Source organism: Eupeodes corollae, chromosome 1, assembly GCF_945859685.1.
Source record: "Eupeodes corollae chromosome 1, idEupCoro1.1, whole genome shotgun sequence".
In the NCBI taxonomy this organism is placed as follows: domain Eukaryota; kingdom Metazoa; phylum Arthropoda; class Insecta; order Diptera; family Syrphidae; genus Eupeodes; species Eupeodes corollae.
In genome coordinates, this window is record NC_079147.1 from 153974383 (window position 1) to 154002019 (window position 27637).

Sequence of the window (27637 nt, forward strand, 5' to 3'; positions counted from 1 at the left end):
CTTTCCTGATTTTTTGGAAACTGCGTTATCCCTTTACATAAAAAAGGCGATGCTGCGAATTTAAATAATTATCGACCTTAATCTCTTTTATCAGTCTTTTCTAAAGTTTTCCAAAAGGGGTTCAAGTCTAGGAAGCTGTCTTTTCTAGACATTTTTTCAGTGACTCACAGTTTGGCCTTAGAAGTGGTAGATCAACTGAAGACGCTTTGTTAAAGTTATGCAATGATATTTATAAAAGTCTTAATGAATCTGTTATACCAGCTATACTATTTATAGATATTACCAAACCTTTTGACATGTTTGACCATGATATTTTGCTTATGAAATTATATAATGCTGGTTTTCGAGGTTCAAATGTTAGACATGTGCATTCAAAAGGACACAAGCCTCCACAGGTTTTTCTCAAAACCAACCTCTGTCTATCAACTCCTACTCTCACTACCCCGTGGTGAACATCGGGTGCCTAGTACTTCAAGTTGAGATTAGGTTCCAACCCCAGTGGAAAGTTGTCGGACTTATTCGGAGCCCAGGCCTGTAAGGAGCGGTTTTATCCGGCTCAACATGCTTGGAGTTATACTTAGGATCTGACCCTCCAGGCTGGGTGTTGTGCGTCGGGATGACTTCCTGGCCACGTTTAAGCTTTCATAGTTGCGAAGCACCAACAAGCCTCGGATACGGACGGATTTACTAATGACAACCAATGCAAACGAATAAAGGACAACGAACTTCGGATATGCACGTGGAATGTTAGGTCCGTTAACAGACCATGTTCGGCCGAAGAATTATCGGAGGCCCTAGACCGATATAAAGCAGATATCACCGCCATCCAGGAAATACTATGGGATGGGCCGGGCAAAAAGAGGATGAAAAACTGCGATATTTACTATGGTGACTGCTACCACGAAAACCAACAGTATTTATTTGGATGCGGATTCGTCATTGGAGCCAGACTAAAGCAAGAAGGCTTGAGCTATAGATGCAGCAATGAGCGCCTCATGATTAGTTAGATTATTTTCACTTAAATTTATACAAAATGGTTTTTGGAAGACAACAAAATAAAATGCTTCAGTTGGAGAGCCAAAGTCTTTGAAATCTTTTAAATTATTCTGTTTGCTGTTGGTTCAGAAATTGTGTGTAAGAACCGCTGGTGCTGTTAAGACTTGGCAAACCTTTCATTGAATTTCGATCTTTAATATTTAAAATCATACTCTTGCCCATGGACTTAAAAGCCCTGATAACGAGAAAATTACATCCGAAAGGATACTTTACATATGAATATGGGTTTGAAGCCTATAATCGAATAGAAACTTGTCGTCAATGCTTAGAGTACTCTGTTGGATACAAAAACTGCCAAAAAAAATTTCTTTAAGTTCATAGGATGACAATTCATTCTATAGGCTGCTACCAAGTTTTTCTAAGAATCATGTAAACAGGCTTAGATTGTTTCTTATCGGAATTAAAACATGTAAAAAAAATACAAGAACTCGCTTTTTTTTAATGAATTGAATACTAAATGTACATTTCATCATTTCGGCATCTTCAAAAATTTTAAGTTATTTAAAAAAATATATATCCTGCGTTTCATAAACTTAGACTCTAGAATTTTCTTTGATTAAATATTGACATCTTAAACAAAAAGTGGCATGCCTGGAAAAAAAACGTAACTTAGCTTTGTTATTTCATGTAAAAATGTTGATGCGTATCAAAACAAAACGTAAACACGAACATTTTAAGATATAAACAAACCAATAACTTAAAAAAATAAGCTGGGATGCGACCCACACTGATAACTTCCCATCCCGTCGGTCGATTTGTCTTGCTTAAAAGTTTGTCTATATGTACTCGTATCAATTTTTACCAAATTTGCGTACTTTTTTTTGTAGATTTTATTTTTTATGAAAAAACGGACTGCTGGATTTTAATATAAAAATAACTGAATATCGAAAACAATATTTTCTCTGAAATAAAATAAGTTTGAAGCCAATATTTTTATTTTTGAAAAGCTATTTGAGTCGAAAGTAAATTTTTACCAAGTTTTAGTATTGTTTTTTTTTAGGTTTTTATTTTTTGTAAAAAAACTGTCAATTCGATTTTTCTCAAAATTTGTCCTTATGTTAAAAACAATATTTTTTATAAGTAAATTAGTAAATAAGATGTTATTATCTCAATTTTTGAAAAAATATTTGAGTCGAAAATCATTTTTTACCAACTTTTGTTCGGTTTTTACTTTTTGGTAAAAAACTGTCAATTCTATTTTTTTCAAAATCTGACTGAATGTTGACAACAATATTTTTTGAAAGATAAAAGTAAATTAAATCCAATATCCCAAAGTTTTGAAAAGATATTTGAGTCGGAACGCAGTTTTTATCAACTTTTATTAATTTTGTTTGGGTTTTTATTTGTTGTAAAAAAACTGTCAATTCGATTTTCTCAAAATTTTTCAAAATGTTGAAAACAATATTTTTTATAAGATAAAATAAGATTGAAGCCATAATTTCAAGTTTTTGAAAAGATATTTGAATCGATATTCAATTTTTACCAACTTTGAGTAATGTTTTTTTAAATTTTTATTTTTTATAAAAAAAACTGTCAATTCGATTTTCCCCAAAATTTAATCAGATGTCAAAAACGTTATTCTTCGTTGCACAAAATTGTTTTGGAGATGAAATCATATTTAAGTCGTAAAATTTTGGAGGTGATAAATTTTTTTCTCAGTTTTTTTGATTTATAAAAAAAACAAAATTAATTTTTTTTCAAAAAACATACATCTTTGATATTACGTTTCAATATAATATAACAAATTTAATTCAAGTCTTTATCGTTTTTCATTCGTAAGATATTTAGTGTTAACCAAAATGTTGACTTTTTTTCAAACTGCTATGGTAAAAAAACCACCCACGCAATTTTTTTGAGAGCCCTTTCTGCATCTTTCTGCCTTTTTATTTGTATAAAAAATTTATTTGAAATCGTTATCTCTTCTGGTTCTTGAGCTATGGACAACGAAAAAAAAATCGCGAACATACGGACGTAAGGACATATGAACGTACGTACACACGCACGCACAGACATCTTTCTAAAAATCTTTTATTTCGACTCTAGGGACCTTAAAACGTCGAGAAATGTCAAAATTTTTAATTTGACAAATCGGACCCATTACAATAACTTCCTATGGGAAGTTAAAAAACAAGTAGATCTTTTAAACTTGGATTGAAATATTTTTTGTTCTATCATTTCACTGCAACGCTGTGTTAATAAAAAGATTTTTTTGTACAAGCCTTTACATTTTTTAAACACAAACAAATCAAATTTTGAACTCTAAGGTGTTTAAGAATCATTAACAAACATACATTTTCAAGAAAAATGACAAAAAATCAAATTTAACCCAAACTTAATGAAGCAAATAAACACTGAAAGCTTAAACTACACAGATATACTATAATTTTGTAAAGCACACATTTTACTGCAGAATACAGTTATTGTCCCTGTACACAGTGAACACCCAGGAAAATTAATTAAAACACTTTTTCCACTCACAGTTTTAAACTATATCTGGTTCATTTATTTAAATATTCCACCCATTACCATATAATATGATTATAGAAACTTTCAACCTTAATTTATTCTCATGGTCATGCCTTTTTGAAGCTTAATAATTTTAACCCTTATATTTTTAACGACGACGACCCCACCTACTTTTCTCACTCTATTTGTCTTTTACACTACACAAGACTTCTTTCTACTTTATTATTTTAACATCTTTTTGTTTTGATCCTCGCCCATCCGTTTAGTCTTATGTCCTGATGATGATGATGATGATACATCTTATAGTCTAAATGCCTTACACCTCTAAGATGCGTTTCTTGTTTTGTACCTATGCGAGAATTTAAGAGGCCCTTACCCTTTTTAGAAGTCCTTATTTTAATCACACTAGCATTCTCAAAATCTAGGTTACTGCCTATTTAAACCAACCTCGTTTTGTTTTTTTTTCTTACCCCCTTTCTCTCTGCTGTTCCAACCAACACATCATCATCGTCAGGAAAGGCGCTCCATTTCATATGTAAATACGTCACCTTCCATATTCCTTCAACTTGATGATGATTTATAAAGCCAGATGCTCCCTTCATAACAACATGTGTGTCATCATATATATACGTATTTGTATGTATATAAGTAACGTGTACATGTACAACCCAACCCCCTTTAACTTTTCCATAAATAGGTCAAAGTGCCACTTCAACCGAGAATTCTGTTTCAGTATATTCATATATTTATACATAAAATATATTCTACATATATCATTCTCATTCCATCTCTATCGTGTAAAGTTTGTAACTCTTTCTTACATTAGAATACCAAAAAATATCATGAGCTTGGAGGTTACTTCACGCATCCTTGATCATAGTCCTATAAGGATGTAGCATCAAGTTTGGGTGTATGGTATTTTTAGCCCGTCTGTCTTAATCGTGTTGTATAATATTATTCTCAAAGGACGAAAGAAGCAGGAACATCATATATAATAATTTTACTAAGTGTTTCAAAAGTATCGGGATTATCTCTCAACTTGGATTCAGAAACAAAATAAGAAGAAGGAAAATCTATTTACACAAGCTGTTGAAGTTTAACATCCTTTTAATTCATCTAGTGTCTTCTTCAATAGCAGCCACGTCAACGAACACAAGTAATGAGGGGTGATCAAATACTACATGGTGTATTTAAGTTCTAACATTTTGAAATGCATTATATGAGCTCCTGACTCATAAATTCTTATGTGATGTGATGATGATTAAAATATGTTCGCTCAAAAAAGTATAAGTGATGTGCTTATGGTAAAAAACTGTGGATTTGTTTATTTTTTCGTTTATGGAGGAACTCATAAGCAATTATTGTGACGTTTTTAAAATTTTGTTCCTAAAAAGTAAAATTTCTTAAATTGATATAAGTACTGTAAGTTTTTTATTTGAATAAAATCTCTTTAACGCTTTTAAGACCATTTTGAAAGTGTTTAATTCATTTAAGTCGTGTTTTTACACATAAAACAATTTAAATAGAGGAAATTTTTTCGAAATTTTCATTTCGAAAAAAGAACAATCTTAAGATCAGGAACCACTTTTTTTTTAAATCAAAAGCTTAAGTAAAAAGGTTTAAACATTTTTTTATTTTTAGAAGGCTTTGATTGCGACGGTTCCCCTTTTTTGAAACAGTTATCTTTTGATATCTGAAAAATAAAAAGCGGCTTGGACGCAACTCACACTGATAGCTTTCCATCCGTACTCATATGTCAATTTATCTAAAAGTTCAATAATATATTTATAACAAACATTTTGAGGGATACGGAAAAATGACTGTCAATACCATTCTTCATTCTCATAATATTAAAGTCGAAAACCATTTCTCATCATTATTGTTGTTTTTGTAGTTGAATTTTTCAATATCCAAAAGTTAGTAACAATATTTTGCATATGATGAAATAAGTTTATTTTCAATATCAGTTTAAGTTCCCTATCAATTTTAACAGAATTTTTTTGAAAGTTTTTATTTATTTTTAAAAATAAAGTCTTGTAAAACAAAATTTTTCACAAGATAAAATTAGTTCCAACCAATATCCTTTTGATCTTTCTAAAACGATTTCAGGAGCCTTGAAACGTAGATAAATATTACCATTTTCAATTCCACAAATCGTACCGATTACAATATTTTTTTTTTGAGAAATATGAAACTACGTCATGATTGAAAATGGAACTCGTTGAAAATGTTTAAATTTACTAAACAATGGTGAAAATTTTTCACCAAAACTAAAGCACTTTTGCAACGTTTTGAATCCATTTCTCGGCTGGTAATAGTATAATTGGTGGACCCATTTCGGCTTTTAGAGCAATCTTGTGATGTGAAGTATCGAAACCACGTACATCGCTGAGAACAAGGCGGAATATTGCTGATGTATTTCGTGTGACTCAGGTTTTTGATTAATCCTAGATCTTTGGAATAAGGTACTCCCCCAAAGAAAAGACATCACATCGAATTTTACAAAAAGTCTTAGATCTCAAGGCTAAATCCGTCAATGGTGACCTACTGGTCTGTGAGACCGGGTGTGCGCAAAACTGCGAATTACTTTCTTCTGCGTTTTTGTTGAATTTTGTGTATTGTAATAAAAGAGCTTCGATTGATTTGATATCATTGTTTCTTTGTCTAGGATAACATATTTAAAATAAACACGAAATATTAGTAACACATTTCGAAAAATCTTCAGTTCGAAAACCCGGCCCGTGAGACCGACGTCACCATTGATCAAAGTCAAATAAGCGTCACCAAAGACGGGTTAAGGACTGATTCGAATTAGTGCTTACTTATTTACTTTATTTAAGGTGGCGATACAGTCCGGGGCGGACCTGGGCCTCAATCAACATGCGTCTCCAGCCAGCTCGGTTCCTAGCTAGCTGTCGCCAGTTTCAAACGCCAAGTTGGTTGAGGTCTTCACCCACCTGAGTGCACCACCTGAGTCTTCCTCTACTGTCCCGAGCGCAATCCCTCGGGATTGGATTCGAAGACCTTCCGGGCTTGTCACTCTACATGACCTAGCCATCTAAGCCGTTGGACTTTATCTCTGCTAACTAGGTCAGTGTCGCTATACAGCTCGTCGTTATATCTTCTCCTCCATTCTCCATCTATGCGTACTGGACCAAAAACCACCCGAAGAATTTTTCTCTCGAAGCATCCTAAGACGCTCTCATATTTCCCTCACAGGTCCTCAGCGGCATAAATGAGAACCGGGATGATGAGTGTCTTATAGATGGTGATTTTACATGCTCGAAAGAGGACTTTACTTCTCAATTGCCTTCTAAGTCCAAAGAAGCAGCGATTTGTAAGAGTTATTCTTCGTTTATTTCAGCGCTGGTGTCGTTGTCGGTGTTAATAGCGGTGCCTAGGTAGACAAAGTCCTTAACTACCTCAAAGTTATAACCTTCCATGGTGACGTTTTGTTCAAGACGTCGCTGTTCAGTATCCTTTTTTGATGACAGCATATACTTGGTCTTGCCCTAATTTATCACTAAATCCATCTTCTTCATTTCCGTCGCAATGCTCAAAAACGCTCCACTGACTTCACGCTTTGATCTTCCAATTATGTCAATATTATCTGCGTATCCGAGTAATTGGATGGACCTTTGGAAGATTGTGCCTCTAGGGTTGACGGTTGAGTTTTGCACAATTCTTTCCAGACGATGTTGAAGAAGTAGTATGACAGTGCATCGCCTTGTCTAAAACCTTTTTTGACATCAAATGCATCGGTAAGATCTTTTCCGACATTGATAGAGCAGCGTGATTCTGCACAAACGGATAAGTTTTACAGGGATGCCAAAACTAGACATTGCTCGGTAGGGCCTTTCCCTATAGATGCTGTCATACGCGGCTTTAAAATCGATAAAGAGATGGTGGGTGTGGATTTGAAGCTCCTGGGTTTTTTCCAAGATCTGCCGTAGTGTGAATATTTGGTCGGTAGTGGACTTCTCTGGTCTGAATCCACACTGATAAGGACCTATCCGTTTGTTGACGACCGTCTTCAGTCGTACAAATAATACGACAGAGAAGATCTTATATGCAATGTTAAGGAGACTGATGCCTCTGTAGTTGGCGCAGTTTAGAGGATCTCCTTTCTTATGTATCAGGCACACTATGCTGAGATTCCACTCATGGGACATGCTTTCTTCCAACCATATTTTGCAGATGAGTTGGTGCATGCTCCCTACAAAGTCATCGCCTGCTGCTTTGAATAGTTCGGCGGTGATGCCGTCAGCTCCAGCAGCTTTGTTTGACTTAAGTCTAGTTATAGCTATCTTCACTTCGTCAAGGTCGGGTAGGCGGAATTGTTGATTTGCGTTGCCGAGGTTGAGTGGTTCTATCTCCCTTACAGTGGAATTCGGTTCGTCATCGCCGTTATATACATAATTTGGAGAAGTGGTCTTTCCATATTCTAAACATAAACTACGGTTCCATGCGCGCTTCTCATGAACTGCTAGTAGTAAAAAAATCAGAAAAGTCAAAATAATTCCAACGCAATTTGCTGCTGATGTACATCCAAAGATTTGAGATTTATCCTATGATAAAGATTTCTTCAAGAGGCCGCAGCAACTTGTATTGGGATATAAGGCGAAAGCTCACTATTTCTAAAAAAAGAACCAAAAAAGTCAATACGAGTACGTGATCGAATACAATGCCAAGTGGAAGACCTTCTGGGGTGCCGTTTTCTTTTCTGCTTAATGTAGATTCAATGTTTTTTTAGACTTATGACCGTATAACCTTGTAAAGAAAGGCTATTACAGAACTACCAAACAAAAATCTGACACTTACAGCACAACGTACAACATAGTGCCGGGGAAGCTATGCTGTGGGGCTATATGAGTGGCATTACTTATGAATTGTCACATTTTAAAATAAACTGTACACAAATTCTGAAATAGCTTAATCTTGAATGATCCTTCAAATTCCAGTACAACAATGAGCTTAAAAATACGGCTTAAGATGTATGAATATGGTAAGCATAGCATTCCACAACAACTTCCACACCCAACACAATCTACGGGTCTAAATTTAATCGAACATTTCTGGTCGCACAGACTCAATGATTTTAAGACGTTAATATCAAAACAAATATGATTTTTGTGTCAGCAGTTCTTCTAGACTGAAATTCTTAGTATTGACCGCCGTTACACCTGATCAAAAACTTGTGAAGTCAACAAAAAATTGATATAATCTATGCCAAAAATATTCAGCGCTTTTATTAAACAGAAAGGCATAAGTAACTATTTTACGGAAATATTAGTCCTTGTTCGTTTACACATTTCTTAACTTGACTAAACTATTTTTGATGTCCTATCACCATTCGTCTTTAGTTAAATTTTTAATAATTTTCAAACGCGCAGTTTTGTTGCAAAATCCCGAAAGCCTTAGGCTGCGGCTGCTCTTTGGTGCAGCTGTTGTAAAACAACAGAACTTGTTTGAAACAAAGTACTAGGCATTTAACTTCAATGGAGGTTTATATACCCAAGCCTATCTACCTTCCCAATGATTTGATATTCAAGCCCGTATACTACCTGCATTTATGCAAATGCATCGCTTCAATTCGAAAGTTATGTCCCTAAATGTATACAAGTACAAAGGCAAAACGTCACGAATATTTCAACTATATACCTAAAAAGTTGAGGTGTTGAGAATGAGTGCTTTGATTAAAGAGGAAATAACAAGAACATCCCTCATTGTGAACACTCAACGCCTTCTCACCTGTTGTCTTTTGTCTTTTATAGTTTGGAAAACAAGCTACAAGATAGGTATAAGGTTTAGTTGTAGTCTTTTTATTGCAAAGTGGCTCAAGGAATTGGTCTAAAACAAACGACACACGCCACACACATGAAAGAGAACAAAATATAAGACAAAAAAAGAAAAAGAAGAAATAATCCTTAATTACGTCAGCGAGTTGAACAGAACACTGCTCACTGCACAGGGCAGAGCACCGGTTTCAAGGAAAGTTTAAATTTTGTATTTCTTTTGCCTCTCATCAGGACATCTGCAGTGGGACTTTGAAAAGAACACAAAGGAATAAATCTTCCTTTTTATAAAAGGGTACCCTGATGACTCTCATCTTTGTACTGCTGGGTTTAGAGGGGTCAGTGGACGGACATTTTGTGATGTTTTGTAGTAGAAGTACAGTTATGCTATACATACCTACTTTACCTGGGATGTTTCTTGTGGGCGATGCATGTCGTCCCGATGTCGATGTTGATGTCGTGGCCGTGTCCTTTATCGTGCGGTGCGGTGGTGTATGCCCCAAAGTTCAGTGAACAAAATAATAATTTTATTGAAACTCGACGGATTTTAGTTCTGTTTGAGAGAAGCCATGTCAATGTCCTCGCTTTTCTTTTTATACCATATGTGTTTTTGTTCATATATTGGTATGTACATACGTACATATGTTTGTGTGTAGGTACTTCTAATGACAATTAATACTGAGCTTTCTGATGATGGACATTGAAGCGAGTGTGGGCTCTCTTTTCAGAGTGTGGTTCTGGTATACAGCAACGAACGATGGAGATGCAGACTTTTTATCCTGTATCACAGAGTCCATATATACCAATATGAGCGAAAGCAACCTTTCAGGTGCAAACAAATCTGGATCCTGATACCTACATATATAGATTGAAGAGAGCCCCTAGATTTATCCCGGTTGTCACTCATTCGTGTAGGTCCTGCCTACTGAAGTGTAAAACAGGATGAAAAGGGATTTGACTATACCTATAACATACTATCTACATAAATATAAGCAATGTTGGGAGAATTTTTGAGGAATAGAATCAATAGGTGGAAAGGGAATTTATATCGTTGGATGATTGGTTCTGGTGTTGAAATTTTATTAAAGAAGAAAAAAACGATAAACCTAACCCCAGATTCTGTGTTTACACATCCCGAACAGGAAGGACATACGACATACGTATATGATGGAGTAAACACAGGACACAAGGAAAATTTTCCTAAATTATTTCTTGTTTCACACAAGATAAGAGGGTCTACATTGTTTGCTTATGTACCTTCCTAGACTTATACTATATATTAACTTGTATACATAAATATACTCTTTTTATGTTTTTTTTTTTGGGGATTTTTTAATAAAGAAAGGATGGAGGGATATGAGATGTTTTTTTTTGGGAATATTTACTTTTCAAGTTATGTATAATCAAGAAGCATTCAAGTTGAAAATGAAGGAAAAAAATGTTCATTTAATGGTCTTCAATATACCTAAGGGAAAAGTTACATGTATAGATAGGTAATAAAATATATACATATTTTAACGAGTTGATAGGCATTATAGGAGATAAATCGGTATCAAAAAGCTAAATGCGATTATGAAAAATTCATTTAATTATTGTTTCTTTTTTATTTTAATTCATTTGGTTTTTGGAAATAATATTTTGATACAAAAAAAGTGAGTTATAGGGTCATACAAAAGATTTTTAAAGATTTTGAGGAGTAAAGACTCTATGAAAGATGAATTGACAGAAAACAGAAAACTTTGAAAAGAACTGCGAACTAGAAGTTCTAAGATATGACTTCCTCTAATATCGGTAACTTCAGTGCTTTTCCATTGTGCATACATTCTTTCTTTTGTTTCAAAAGTATTTAATTTTAAAATCTTAACATATATTTTATACATACATATGTATGTATTATGTATGTCTATTATATAAATTTAACCTCTATATCACTTTACAGTAAAGAAAACTCAATATGACTGACGAACAATGAATAACAGAGATCAAAGGCCATGCACTCAAAGCTCGAGTAACTGAATATATGCATATAATGATATTCTTGAAATGAAATACAAAATATTTCAACATAAATTAAAATCAAGTGACCTAAAAAGAAAAGAAAAAAAAACTCAAATTATTTTAATGATAAATGATACTCATACGCCTTGGTGACCATATTACAAAAAATAGTAACAAAATTAGATAATCATAATTTACTAGACCAAAATGTCTTTGTATAAGATCATCATCTTATTTTATGTTGCCATTAATAAGAACAAATGACATTTGTATTCACGTCATGTGTTTGTATACCCATGGATTACCAACACTCACGTTTTTTTGTTCAAGATTAAGTTAATATATGAAATAAAAGGACATATTTTTGGTTTAATATTTTTTGTGATTTGCAATGGATTGAAATCTTTGCGTGGGCTCACACTCCTTTTTTCTATAGAAACATAATTTCAAACGAAACAGGTTTATTTTCTTATGTATGTCTTTACCTAAGTTTAAGCTTGCAGAAAAAATATTATGCGTACAAGTTTTTTAATTTAAAAATACAATAGTTTTCTCTTTAAATTACAGTTTAAAGAATATGAATATAATTATGTGATTTATAGCATGATAAGCGTTTAATTATTCATTAGTTTGAAAAAAAGGCTATTATTTATATGATAATAAAATATAAGCTACCTAGAACTATCTACTTTAGACATAGATTCTTTAAAGAATGAGTTCTTAGTTATTATCAAAGTTGATAAGTTTCGAAAAATCCGTGACTTAGTTAAACTTTTTTTTTGTCGGACTTAGGAGAAGTCAATGACCTTACCTCAGCTATGAACAGAACGCTAGAAGTTGCTTGTCCACTTATACACATAAGGGGAAAGAGGAAACGACAATGGTGGGCCTCAGAGCTTGACTCGATCAGGAAAGAATGCAGGAAACTTTTCAACCGGGCCAAAGCCGCAAGACTAGCCTCTCACTGGGATTCTTACAAAGAATCCCTAAGAATCTACAATTAGGCACTATGGATATCCAAGCGATCTTCTTGACGATCCTTCTATGGCACGATAGAAGAAACGTCTGAAGCATCTAGGTTACGAAAAATTCTTTCAACTAGTCCAGCTGTGCCAAGCTGCTTGCAAAATGCAGACGGCTCCTGGACAAATTCAAATAATGAATCGCTGAACTTACTATTGGACACTTACTTTCCTGGTAGTTCTCTTACCGAAACTTGCAACAGTTACATACGTTCAAGTTCAAATACAACATATCCACAAGGCCTGCTCACAAAGGATGAGCTACAATGGGCTCTCAACAGCTTCAAACCATTTAAAGCTGCAGGACCAGATGGAAAAATACCAGCCGAATTACAAAAGGCTTCTGATATAATTGCACCAATCCTTCAGGCAATTTTTACCAGCTGTATTTACCTGGTCCATGTTCCCTCGGTATGGAGAGAAGTAATATTTTTTTTTATACCTACAGAAGGTAAATGCTAAAAGTAAATCCTAAAAATCTATAAGTCTATCATCATTCCTTCTTAAGACCTTGGAAAAATTGATTGATATGCATTTAAGGACACGTATCGATACAAGACTTCCGTCTTCGTCTCAACATGCCTACTGTAAAGGTAAATCGGTGGAAACAGCGTTACACACTTTAGTACGCACCATCGAATATTCCCTCCATCATAAAGAGTTCACTTTGGTTGCTTTCCTTGACATCGAAGGTGCCTTTAACAACGTGGACATATCTGAAATCACATCTGAACTAACATCTCTAAATGCAGAGATTTCGCTTCAGGAGTAGATGGACACCGCAAGGTGGTATTCTATCTCTTATGCTCTGGAACCTAGTGGTGAATGAAATCCTTACTAGTCTGGATGCGGTGGGTCTCAGAGTGATAGGCTATGCGGATGACGTTGCTATAGCAGTTTCAGGAAAGCATCTTAACATCCTAAAAGAACTCTTACAAAATGCCTTGGACAGACTAATACTTTGAGCTGATCGTTGTGGACAAGTTGTTAACCTACACATAACCGATTTAGTCTTATTTTCGAGGAGATACAAAATTCTATTTGTCAAACCTCCCTGTATTAAAGGAATCCAATTAAAATTCTCAGACGAGACTAAATACCTGGGTCTTGTCTTAGACAAAAAACTTAATTGGAAACGCATCGTACAGGAAAGAGTCAAAAAAGCTACTGTAGCTCTCTTTTCTTGCAAAAAAGCAATTGGTAATAAATGGGGTTTACAGCCCAGAATCACGCATTGGTTATACACATCGGTAATCAGACCGATTTTAACGTACGGTGTAGCAGTATGGTGGACTGCTTTAGAGAAAGGTATAAACAGGGATAAGCTAAATAAAGTCAAACGTTCAGCTTGCCTATGTATAAGCGGATCACTTCGCACAACCATATTTGCCGTACTGGACACCTTACTTTACCTAACACCTCTTGTTATATTTAGCAAACAAATAGCTACAAGCTTTGCTATTCGCCTCAAAGCTTCGTCACAGTGGACTAACAACAACATTGGGCACTCCGTAATTCTTATATACACACAGACTACACCATCCCCCAACAACAACTCTACAGAAACTTCCAGATCTCTATACCTGCCAGATCTTTTTGGGAGGATAGGACATTCTTGGAGGATGAGTCAATCCATTTTTACACAGACGGGTCAAAAACAAAAGAGAGGTTGGATAAGGTATGTACTCTGAACGACTGGAATTAAGTCTCCCATTCCGCCTTGCCAATCATTGTAGCGTGTTCCAGGCTGAAATTTTGGCGATAAAGGAAGTTTTGTCCTAGCTTAAAGAAAACGTGATATCAACATCTGATATCCGTATTTTCTCCGACAGCCAGGCCGCTATCATAACTGTCGATCATCTCTAATGGAGATTACGCAACAGTTTAATATTCACCTTTGCTGCGTGCCGGGCCATACAGACATTCTAGGTAACTGTAAGGCAGATTAATCGCAGGACACGTATCGATACAAGACTTCCGTCTTCGTCTCAACATGCCTACTGTAAAGGTAAATCGGTGGAAACAGCGTTACACACTTTAGTACGCACCATCGAATATTCCCTCCATCATAAAGAGTCCACTATGGTTGCTTTCCTTGACATCAAAGGTGCCTTTAACAACGTGGACACATCTGTAATCACATCTCCACTTACATCTCTAAATGTAGAGAGTTCGCTTCGGGAGTTAATTCATTTAATGCTTACTAGCAGAATAAATAACTCAAAACTGGGCAACTCTTCTAGTAGACGATTCGTTAGTAAAGGGACACCGCAAGGTGGTGTTCTATACCCTCTCCTCTGGAACCTAGTGGTGAATGAAATCCTAACTAGTCTGGATGCGGAGGGCTTCAGAGTGATAGCCTATGCGGACGACGTTGCTATAGCAGGCATTCTTACAAAATGCCTTGGACAGACTAATACTTTGGGCTGATCGGTGTGGACTGGGTGTGAACCCACACAAAACCGATCTGGTCATATTTTTGAGGAGATACAAAATTTCATTTGCCAACCCTCCAATCCAATTAAAATTCTCAGACAAGGCTAAATACCTGGGTCTTGTCTTAGATAAAAAACTAAATTGGAAACGAAACGTACAGGAAAGAAGAAGGAAAGTTGCAAAGAAGCTATTGGTAATAAATGGGGTTTATAACCCAGAATCACGCATTGGCTATACAAATCGGTAATCAGACCGATTTTATCGAACGGTGTGGCAGTATGGTGGACTGCTTTGGAGAAAGGTATAAACAGGGATAAGTTAAAGAAAGTCAAACGTTCAGCTTGCCTATGTATAAGCGGATCACTTTGCACGACCCCATTTGCGGCACTGGACACCTTACTCTACCTAACACCTCTTGACATATTTAACAAACAAATAGCTGCAAGATCTGTTATTCAACTCAAAGCTTCGTCGCAGTGGACTAACAACAACATTGGCCACTCCGTTATTCTAAGGTACTTAGAATCAATTTCACACACAGACTACACCATTCAACAACTGCAATTCAAAAGAAACTTCCAGATTTCTATGCCTCCCAGATCTTTTTGGGAGGATAGGACATTCTTTGAGGATGAGTCATTCCATTTTTACACAGATGGGTCAAAAGCTAAAGCTTGTTCCAGGACTTTTGGCGATAAAGGAAGTCTTGTCTTGGCGTTAAGAAAACGTGACATGAACATCTGATATCCGTATTTTCTCAGATAGCCAGGCCGCTATTAAATCACTGGACTCTGTCTCTACAAACTCTACAACAGTCCATAACTGTCGATCATCTCTAATGGTGATGGCGCAACAGTTTAATATTCACCTTTGCTGCGTGCCGGGCCATAGAGACATTCCAGGTAACTGTAAGGCAGATGAATCGCAGGAACGGTACAGTACAGCCCATCCTACCACGTTTGGCAAGTACTGGCATAAAAATCGCTACTTGTAAACTGCTGCAAATGCAAGACGCTGTAAGGAGGGCAGGCACCAGGTGGAACAACATCACCACGTGTCAAGTCACAAAAAACATCTGGCCAACACTGGATATAAAACGTTTAAGGTGCTTGCTCTCTCTTAGCAGATTATATATAAGCTCGATAATAGGTGTCATAACCGGACACTGTCCAATAGGAAAGCACGCAACGAGAATAGGTGTATTCTCAAATGACTTTTGCAGAAGCGAGATAGAGGAAGAAACGACAGCATCTACAGGGACGAATTGTATAGAGGCATGTCTAGTTTTGGCATCCCTGCCAAAATTATCCGTTTGCGCAAGAAGCCCATCGAAAATTCACGCTGCTTTATAAAGTTAGGAAACAACTTAACCGCACCCTCCGATTTCAAAAAAACGGCTTTAGACATCGTCTTTGAAAGCATTGTGCAGAGCACCTACATCAAGAGTAGAGTCACTCAAAACCTGTTCAATAAATGATATACTCGTATGCTGATGACAATGACATCATCGAAAGAACTCAGAGTGATGTTAATGTTGTTTTTGTGAATATTGAGACCGAGGCGGAAAAATGGGTTAAGCGGATAATTAGGACATAACAAAGTATATGATTTCATTAAAAAAGGACCGATGACTAAGTTAAAACGTCACTATCGACAGACGTAACCTCAAAGTAGTTAAAGACTTTGTCTGCCTTAGTTCTGCTATGAACACAGAAAACAACACCAGAGATCAAACAAAAAATAACCCTAGCTCACAGCTGTTTCTTTAGGCTAAAAAACCCATTGAGTAGTAAAGCGCTTTCTCAAACGACAAAAGCGGATACGGTGCAGAAGCATGGACTATGAAAAAAGCGACAATTCTAATTTTGTGTTTTTGGATACATGAAAACATACCATGATTACACCTTGGCATAAATCTGGAAAAAATGTTCAATTGAAAATTACAGGCCATTGCCAAACTTAAGCTTATTCTTAAGCTTTTTGAAGCCAAGACATGGTGAAAATTCAGCATTTTAATCTCGTTAAAAATCTAAAAAAATCTTATATTATGACTGACTTTTACTAGTTTATCTTTATTTAACACTTACTGTCTAGAGTTATTAGAAAACCGTTTGATTTTAAATTTAAACTTATTATTCAATGCTTATGATTTAAAGGTTTTTAAATGAATGAAAACACCATTGGACGCGTCTAGTGTTCAAATAGATCCAAATTATATAATTAATTGGTTTAACCGAAATGATTTTCAAATGGTAGACAAGTGAATTCAAAAGGACACAAGCGTCCACAGGTTTTTATCAAAACACACATCTGTCTATCAACTTCTACTCTCGTCTTCCCGTGGTCAACATTGTGTTCCAATCCCAGTGGAAAGCTGTTGGATTGAGCAAACGAGTGTGAGAGGAGTTTTTACTAAAGCATCTCTCCTTTCATCCAGATGTCAGCGAAGGAATTTCCAAGATAGAATAAACGGTGGCGTCTACAGTTCCAGTAAGGTTGAACAACGTAGTGAACACCTTTAAGGGTAACTACGACTTATTCGAAACCTAGGCCTGTACGCAGCAGTTATGATGGCTCTCACCCTTGGAGTTAAATCAAGGACCTGGTCCTTAAAGTTGAAGGTCATGCGTCAGGGTGACTTCCTAATCACATAAAGAAAACCAGTTGCGAAGAACCAACAACACTCGTATACGGACGGATTTACTGTTGACAACCCACGCAAACGAGTTAAGGACAACGAACTTAACAGACCACGTGCAGATGAGGAATTAGCGAAGACCTTAACTACAGACATCACAGCCATCCAGGAAATACGTTGGGATGAGCCGGGCAAACAGAGGATGAAAAACTGTGATATTTACTGCACGACAACACTTCCGACAACGGATTCAGGTTAATCAATTCCGCCGCGGGGCGAAATGAAATGGTAGCCAGTAGGCGTTTTCCACACCTCAACATCCAAAAACGATCCTGAGTTTCTCCAGATCACTCTACCGTCAACCAGATTGACCATATTGCCATCGACGCTAGGCATGCTTCCAGCATCAATGATGCCTGAATTTTCCGTAGAACTAACATCGGCTCGGACCACTACCCCGTTATAGCCTAGGTTAGAATTCGGGTTTCCAGACCCCAGGCAAAGTAGGGATATGGTGGGAGAAGATACAACGTCGAATGGGTACAATCACAAAGGATCGCCAAATCCTTCTCCGAACAAGTTACAAGTAAACCAGTGGCAACATTGCCAAGATGCAATCAGAGAAGCCGCCTCTGATGTGCTGGTTTTCAAGCAGCTACTAACAAGGAACCCCTGGTTTGATGAGGACTGTCGGCAGGCAAATGCAGCCAAACAACAGGCACGCAAAGCAGCGTTGCATAGAAGAACGAGAGCCGCTCACGAGCTCTATGAGCTGCCTAGAACAACACCTACTTCTCAAAAGGAAAAAGGGAGAGCATGAGAAGTGTGTGGTCGAAGATGAAAGGTTCAAAGGTTTATTAGCAGATGAAATGAAATTCAGAAGAATATAAACCTCGAACCGAAGGCTGCAAAGACGAAAGTGGAAACATGATAATGAAACCACATTCAATGCTGAGGATATGGAAGGATTACTTCTGCAAACTTTACAAAGTTTAAAAAAAGAGAATTCTGCTGTCAGCAACATAGACGACAAAAACTACCAATTCCGCCTTCGCGGCTTAGACGAAGTATAGATTGCCATATCTAAGCTGAAGTCTAACAAAGCCGATAGAGCAGATGCCTTGAATTTCGAGCTTTTCAAATTAGCTTGAGATAATTTGGTTAGGAGCATGCAAAAACTCAGCTATTAAATGTGGTCGGAAGAAAGCATGCACGATGAATGGAACCTCAGTATTTTTTGCCCAATTCTGGAAAAAGGAGACGTTCTGAGCTGCATTAACTATATAGATCAGTGTACTTAACATCGCTGATAAAATCTTCTCTGCAGAAATATGTGAACGTCTAGAGCCCGGCATCAACAACCTGATAGGTCCTTATCAGTGTGGTCTTAGACCAGGAAAGTCCTGGTCTCTATTGACCAACATTCGAATTTTGTTGAATAATTAGAAACTCTTATGTTGAGAATAGAAAAAAAAACCAAAAATGATATATTTGCGTTGCGAAGAACTTTCATAGAGGAGTTAATCTGCTTTCGATTTATAATTTCTTGAACTAAGAAGATGATTAAGCTATACTCTCTTTGTATTTGAATTCTTTAAGTCTAATATTCATTGTTTGATGTAACTTTAGAAATGTAATATTTATGTTTTTTGCGCCCTAGTTTATATTTATTATTTATTTAAATTTCCTTTATTGTATTTTAAAGAAAATATGGATACTATCGTATTTATTTTTGTCTTTAAGAATTTCTTTTTTTGTAACTCTATCTTTTTGTATATACATATAGGTATTGATTTTCAATTATATGTATAACTGTAAACCTATTCGATTACTTATTCATTTTAATTTGTTCACCATCCATACCATTATTTACGTACATAATTTGTAAAAAGTAAACTCATTGCTTTCATTTTGATTGCTCAATTACTGAATGTATTAATATTTTCATTGATTTAAATTTTTCATATTTTTGTTTGTTTTAGTTCATTTTTTTTGTTATGGAATTGTTATTTTTTAATCAAGCTATTTATGCTTATGCACGACCATATGAATATGAAAAAACAGAAATTGTATATTAGGTTTACCAAAATCCAATAATGCCATACAAATATGATGTTCCAAAAAAGGATAAAAGAAAGAATGTACATTAAAAGAAATTGCATACATTATAGACACTGACTTATACCAAAAAAAAAAATCGAACACAAGAATACCAAGAAGCAAAAAACAGATTCCTGGGGACAATTTTCAAAGATACAAAACTTTGCCAAGACTTTTTCTAAAACATGAAGATCCTTGGCAAAGTGAGTTTGCTTGTCTTATCTCTGGTGTGTGCTATTGACGCGCACTTACAAGCAGAACACACAACATGGAATATGATGTTTGCACATATATAAAGAAAAGAGTGTCCTCCTCAAGGACATGAAATTCATATGCTGTTTTAAAATATAACATCAACTTTTCGTCCCATCAATATATATGGTATGCAGATAACATAGTCATAAGAATATATTCGGAGTAGGGACGAAGCGTCCATATATTGAGTGGAATGAGTGCTTCCGTTAAGCAATTCAAAAAATTATACGATTTAAGAAAAGAATCTTTAATTCGAAACAATGCATAAGTAAAGCTACAAAAACTCATAATATCCCTTCAATTCCACGGCGATTGCACTATGTCACTCCATTATACACTCACGCTTCCAAACAAATATTTGGAATGCATACCAGCTAGGCATTCTGATATATCGCCTACTCTCAACTCTCACTCAATCTCCTGCAAAGCAAATTTTTTAATTTGTTGGCGTTCACATAAGAAGTGAAGATTGAATTGAGTGAACTCATTATGAAAATTTCTGAAAACAAAAGTAGGTCAGGAAAGGAGAGATATGAGTTTTGAGTTATTTGCTTCTTCTTATTCATTGACAAAGGGGTAGAAAAGTTCATTTAACACTTGTGTGTTCCGTGTTATGTTTTTTATCTGTTGTGTGCAAATCGCATTGTCAATTGTAACTGTTTTGTGAAAGTAGTTTAGGATTTCTCTAGCTTTTTGGTCAAAATGATTACCTGCAATTGTATAATTGAAAGCGTTATTAGTAAACCATTCTCGTCGAGAACATTTGATGAGAAAAAAAGTATAATAGACGGTGGTAGACCGAAGCCATTTGTTAATATCAACACCGTTACAAAGCGATGTACAAGGCATTTTTCAATGCAATTCTATGAAACTTTTTCGTGGTTATCGGGCTGTCTTAAAACAAATAAATTATACTGTTGGCCGTGTCTTTTATTTGAAAATGAAAAAAGCGTTTGGAACAGCACTGGATTTAGTGATATGAACAACATGTCTAAGGCCGGAAAAAGGCATGGAAAAGAGTGCGCATCTCATTTAAGTGCGATGATTTCCTTAAAAATGTTTGGTTCGGTTCGCATTGAAAATTTAATAGATTCATCGCGTTCGCTGTCAATTACAAAATATAATGAGGAAGTGAAAAAAACCGTGGTATAATTAAAAGTTTAATCGATGTGACTTGTCATCTAGCTCGCTTGGAGTTACCATTCAGAGGCGATGATGAATCCAAAAATTCATTAAATAAGGGAAATTTCATTGAAACAGTTAACTTGCTTGCTTCATACAATCCGATGTTAAAAACGCATTTGGATAATTCCACGGTTTTTTCCGGACTATCAAGTGACATTCAGAATGAACTAATTGCCTCAATTGCTAAAATCTTACTCGAAGAAATACGAATGGAAATAAAAAACTCGGACTACGTGAGCTTACTTCTCGACGAAAGTACGGACGTGTCCAACAAATCACAGCTGTCAGTTATGTTGCGTATGGTAAAAAAAGACGGATCTGTCGTTGAAAGGTTTATGTGCTTTGTCGATGTTTCGCTTGGAAGATCAGCACAGAATTTGTTTGATTTTATTGTACCATTTTTAAAAAAAGAAAATGTATTTGAAAAATTGGTATGTCAAAGCTACGATGGTGCGGCTGTTATGTCAGGAAGTTCAAACGGTTTACAAGCTAAAATAAAAGAAATCATCCCAAACGCACATTACATTCACTGTTTTGCTCATAAGCTCAATTTAGTTTTAACACAGTCAGTGTCTAAAATTAAGCCATGTTCTGGTTTTTTTAAAAGTTTAAATAGTTTTGTAAGTTTTTTTTCCCATTCGTCTAAAAGAGTTGCAGCATTTAATGCAATTGTCAAAAGAAAAATTCCTAGCGCTGCGCCAACTCGTTGGGAATATAATGGGCGCATTGTGCAAACAATCTTTGAACTTAAATGTTACCTTTCCACCTTTTTCGAAAGCGTAATAGAAAATGAGGAAGATTGGGACAATGAAGCTATAGTTTTATCGAAAGGTCTGATATATTGTTTTAGTGATAAGAAATTTATTGTTCTTTTATATTTTTTCAACGAATTTTTTCCACAAAGTGACATTTTATTTAAAATTCTTCAATCCAAGTCCAGTGATGTTCAATATTGTCTCAATCAAGTAAATATTTTCAAAAACAGTATTTCTAATTTAATTAAATCAAGAAGTTTCGATTCATTTTGGAAAAAAATTGTTGAAACCGAAAATTTTTCAAATTTTAACAACAGCAGGCGTTCTGAAGTCAACCTTTCCACAAAAGAACAATATAAAGCTCTTTTAACCACAATTGTTCACCAAGTCATTACTGAAATCGATAATCGATTTAGTTCGCTGCCATACTTTGAATTTTTAAGGCTTTCGGATGCAACATTGTATGACTATTTTAAAACCCATTTTCCTGATAACTTGCTGAATAATTTACAAAGTTCATACCCAGGGTATTTTGAAATTCCAGTTTTAAAAACTGAACTAAGGGTAATTTTCAATGACGAGAATTTTAGGTCAAAAAGTCTTCAAGAAACATTAAGGTTTTTAATAAATACTGATTTGAATGAAAGTTTCACTGAGTACTTTAAGCTTTGTAAGCTAATGTTGACTTTTCCCGTGACAACCGCATCTGTAGAGAGATCATTTTCGTGTCTTAAAAGAATAAAACATTTTTTAAGAAATAAATGTGGCCAAGAAAGGTTATCAAATTTAGCTCTCATTTCGATTGAAAAAGGATTGTTAAAAGAAATTCAAGCCAAAGGAACATTTTATGACCAAGTCATAGATCATTTTGCTTTAAAAGAAAGAAGGATTAATTTAATATACAAGACTTAATAACCCTTTAAATTATTTTTATTATTCTATTATACATTACATTAATTTTATTTTTTATTTTTAGTTATGTAATTGAATTCAATTAAATTTTCCTTTATTATACGTGCACTTGAAGTGAAATAATCTCGAGTCCAAGAAATATTTAGTGATCAATGATAATTTGCTTATAAAATGAAATTAACATTTATTTTTTTTAATAAAACTTTAATTATTTATCTTATTCTATTTTACATTATTTTATATTAACTATTTAATTTTATTTATATTTATGAATTCTGTTCCTTTTTTATGTGCAATTCAAGTCAAAGAAATATTTTGTGATCAATTATAATTTTCTTTAAAAAAGAAATTAGCATTTAATTTTACATTATTAATATATTACTAAATTTTATATTTTATTTTATTTAAATAAATTAATTTAATACAATTTTCTTTTACATTTCTGTAATAAAAAAAATATGATCTTGATTAAATGACTTTTAATTTTAAGTTCAACGTTAAGTGCTTCCGCTTCCAAAAAAGTCACGCTTCGTGCCTGATTCGGAGGTATACGAAGAAGTATAAGATTCCAAAACGCCCAGCAGTGTTAAATGTGAAAACATAAATTGAGCTACAATGTTTCCTTTCATTTAACTTCATATGCAAATATCCTGTCTGCCACAAGAACAATAAAGTAAACAAAAAAAAAACTAAAGTATTAAATAGAAACCAGAAATCTCGGAAATACCGCTTGCTCCTTTTCTCTTAAACTAACACACAGACTTTGGATGGAATATTATTTAAAACATATGACATTATATACTTACACGGTCGACATTTGTAAGCAATTTCAACAAACTTTCGGATACCGGAACAAGGATCCCCGGAAAGTGATTTGGCGGAAGCAGAAAACTTGCAGTGACGTTGACGTTTCTTTTGGCACGCATCGACCACTGTCTGCAGAAGAATGTACTGTAAATAAAAAATAATAATGTTTTAGAAAAGATTTAGTCAGAGAGTTTAAATTATTTAAAAAATTGAGATATTAATTTCATGCAAAAAATCGATATTACTGTTTGCACTTCGGCCGTCATATTTTCTTTGAACTTCCTTTAAAGGTAAGAAAATGCATTTTCTTAAACCTCATATTTCTTATGTTGATACGTCTGTTTTTCTTTTGGTCCTTTTTGTTTAGTTAAATGTTGACTACGGATAAAATGCAACTTCACTTAATTTCTTTAAGAAAAAAAAAATCAAATGGGGTGGCGCAACAGTCCGTAGTGAACCAGGGCCTAGTGACTTACAACTCTCAACCATTCCTGTGTGCGAGTACTGTTGTCAGGAATGAAAGGGACCTACAATAATTTTAGGTCGAATCCGAACGGCTAGTTTGAGAAAGCACTTTTTCATGACAAGAATTACTTCTGAAGGATTTGTCAATTCCTCGCAAGAGGCAGTACCCGCGAAAATTATTTTTTTTAAATTAAGGTGGCACAGGCAGAGATTGAACCCAAGACCCCTTGCATGACAGTCCAACGCACTTTTCTTTTTAATTTTTTTTATTTATTTTTATTAATTCAATCTTAAACCTATCTTAAGGCTAGACAAAAATTCATAAAACTACAACAACTAACTTAATGGTCCCATACGGACACTCCAAGTTAAACAATAATACCCGATTGTATGGGAGTCGCCTATCCACGGTTCTTTGTCTGACGTGGTAGATTAACGGAACTGCCAATCTATCCATTTGTCTAAAAAGAGGAATGCCTCTGGTGGAATGAAGCCGCTCAAGCGTGCACTTTCAAAATACTCGTCGTTCGGAAAGAACACCCCGAAAATTAATTGTTGGTCGAAAACATAGCTCTTGCAATGTGACCTCGAACGAGTTTTATCACGAAATTGTCAATTCTGTTGATTCGAGCCCCGTTGGATCTCGTTGGAAAAGTAATGCACACAGGACAACCATAAACGATCATCGGCCGTATGAGGGCAATGTAGCAAATTTCCTTCACTCTGGGGTCAAGCCAACTGCTAAAATGCAGCCGTTTCGTCAGAGCGAAGGCTCTTCTGGCCCTGGTCAGAGCAGCATTTATATGTCTGTCGAAATATAAATACTGATCTAACCAGATACCGAGGTACTTCACTACACTTTTGTTCGCCAATGGCTGCCCGTGAAGATCAACGATGACCATCTTGCGCCAATTCTGGCACGTATCCCTCGTGGCCCTAGCCAACGAAGTCCGGAACAGAATTGTCTCCGACTTCTGGACATTTATTTTCAGTTTCCAGTCGTCGCAATATCGCTGAATCTTGTCGAAATCACGCTGCAAGAAGATTCTAATAACCTCAACCTTTCGGTTACATTGCTACTTTTGACAACAAACTTTCTACCGTTAAGCATATCATTACGTATATACAGCAATGGCTTGCTTATGCCAAGCCTGCTCAGTTTTAGGTAAAGACCCTCTAACCATACGGTGTCAAACGCCTTTTCCAAATCAACCAGGACAGCACCTGTGCATTGTTGTTTTGATTTATTCCATTGGATATCAGAAACGAGTTTAGACGCAGCATGAATTGTGTCATGACGCGCCTTGAACCCCAACTGTTTATCCGGAATTATTTTATTGTCAGCAGCCCACTTAGTCAGAGTCCTATTAATGATCTTTTCGAAAACTTTGCTGATGCTCGGAAGAAGACTTATCGACCTAAGATTTGACGGGTTGGAGTTGTCCTTTCCCTTTTTCGGGAGAGGATGAACCACAGCGGTCTTCCAATGCATTGGTTAATATGAATTATTCAGTGCATTGTTGAAGAGTGTGGTGTAAATGTCAATTGCTTTCATCGGTAAATGTCTTAGTACAACGTTGGATATACCATCGACACCTGCTGACTTTTTGTTTTTTATTGAATTGAAGATGAGCTGAAGCTCAACCTTCGTCAATAACAAGGGACTTGGTCCCGTTTGCTCAACGATTATGGCATTTGCCAAGGAATCGTCATTGAACCGCATGAAAAGTCCAACGCACTAACCATCATGCTACGGGTACTAAATTTTTTCTTTATGAAACTAGCATTTATTTTCAGTCTAGGGTAAGAATCACATCTTTTGTTGACACTTGTATTGCAATATGCAGTTGCGTTGTGTCAGGTGTGGAGAAACCCACAAAGAAGGAGAATGCAAGCTGGGGAATGAGCGGGTTGAGGATTTGACCCTGCTCAAGTGTGTCCTTTACGGAAACCAAGGGTACCCGGCTAGTTATAGGGGTTGCCCTAAGGTCCAAGAAATGAAGCAAAAACAGGCCAGCCAAAAAGCCAAAAGAAGTCGAACAGTTCGACAGGCTCCAACACAAAAATTCGTGGATCCCAAATTTTCCTACGCCCAAATGGTGTCAGGGAATGGGAACATGAGACAGGCTCCACCAACGGTTGCCCCAAAGGCCCCTGTGCCTAAGGCACCAGAGGTTCAGCCTGACATTGTAGCCTTGTTGTAGAGCATTCAAGGTCAACTAACAGGACTGCAAAGTCAGATAAAGGAGCGAGGCAAAAGGGTAGATCATCTTTACTCTTTGTTGCCTGGCCTGGCGCAATTTAGACCTTAATGGGCGCGCTGCCGGAGATGCGCCTTAAAGACCTAGCTGTGAATGTAAATTCACTGATTAGGATTGAACGAAGAGTCAATATGTTCCAATTGTTGAAAGACTAGAGTCCGGATGTGTTTATGGCTAGCGAAACTAAGCTAAACCACAAACACAAATTGACTCATAAAAATTATAATATTGTAAGAAGAGACTGGCCCGACTCCACTCAAGGGGGCGGTGTCGCTCTCTTTATACAAAAAGGCATTAATTATAAAGTCATATACAACAATGAATTGCGAAAGCTCAAGACTCTAGAAGTTTGCGTTGTATGCATCTCTATCACTCAAGGTAAGCGGATGTATATGATTACGGCTTATGCGGCTGGAGCTCCGCAGGTTACTTACTTTGCTTCAGAACTTGAGATTCTTTTTAGGGAACTATTTCATCTTGGGCGGTGATTTGAATGCAAAACATGAAGATTGGGGAAATCAACATAGTAATCCCAGAGGTAATCATCTTTTTAATTTGAAGAATCTTTACAGCGTTGAATATGGCGTCGACCTGCTGGCTACTGAAAGGCCATCGCATCCAAGAAGCGGCTCCTTTCTGGATCTTTTGCTGTACGACACCAGACTGACAGTTACAGACAGAGTTGGTAATCACCCTCGAAACTGCTTACAGACAGTCGAGTACGACATTGATCACTGCGGACCGGCTGCTGGAATTCAGATTCCGAACGAACGCGTGGAGTTTGAGGAATACGTTGCAACGCACTCTTACAATTACAGTAAGATGCGTCGGCCTCGTTTCACTGCTCGTTTCAAAGCTGACAAATACAGAATTGACCAACATTTACAACAGATGGACGAAACAATAAAACGAACGATGGAACGGACAATACCAAAGTACAAAGAACGAGACCAAATGAACGCTTACAGAAACGCTACTATTAACGTACTACGTATAAGCACAAGAGATGCTTACTGATAAGATTCAAAAACTTGTACAGACGACTTACAGACCCACACGACGACGTGGTTAGGACACTGAAGTCGTCAATAATAAATGTCAATCTGCTGATTAAGGAGAACTTCAGGTTATCAATTAACAAGTACTGGGACCGTAAGATCCGGTCAGTTAATTCCAGTTACCCTAGTATGACCCCTACAATCAACAAGATATTCAGAAAAAAGAACGATAATGAACTTTCGTGTCTGAAACTCCAAAGAACTGACTAAAACTGGGACGTACTCAGGACAGCACAAATAGATCCAGAAAAAGCCATCTTTGACGATGACTTTTACATAATTGAAGACCCGAAGGAAAAAGTGGAGGCGGTGGGAGCTGCTTTCCAGCAAGTATACAAGGTGAATGTTAGCATTTGCCCCAACCACTACCTTGAAAACAGAGCCCTACTTAATCACTTTTACCTTCGAAATGATATGACACAATGGCG

The 27637-nt window shown here is 36.0% G+C and overlaps 1 protein-coding gene across 1 annotated transcript in view; it reads right to left on the minus strand.

The window, feature by feature from the left end:
- LOC129945934 (protein eva-1 homolog C-like) overlaps nucleotides 1–27637 on the minus strand; it is a 351803-nt gene that overhangs the window by 21111 nt on the left and 303055 nt on the right. Inside the window, exon 5 of the mRNA XM_056055917.1 lies at nucleotides 23425–23569. Within this exon, the coding sequence (XP_055911892.1) occupies nucleotides 23425–23569 (145 nt within the window). The remainder of the gene's footprint in view (nucleotides 1–23424; nucleotides 23570–27637) is intronic.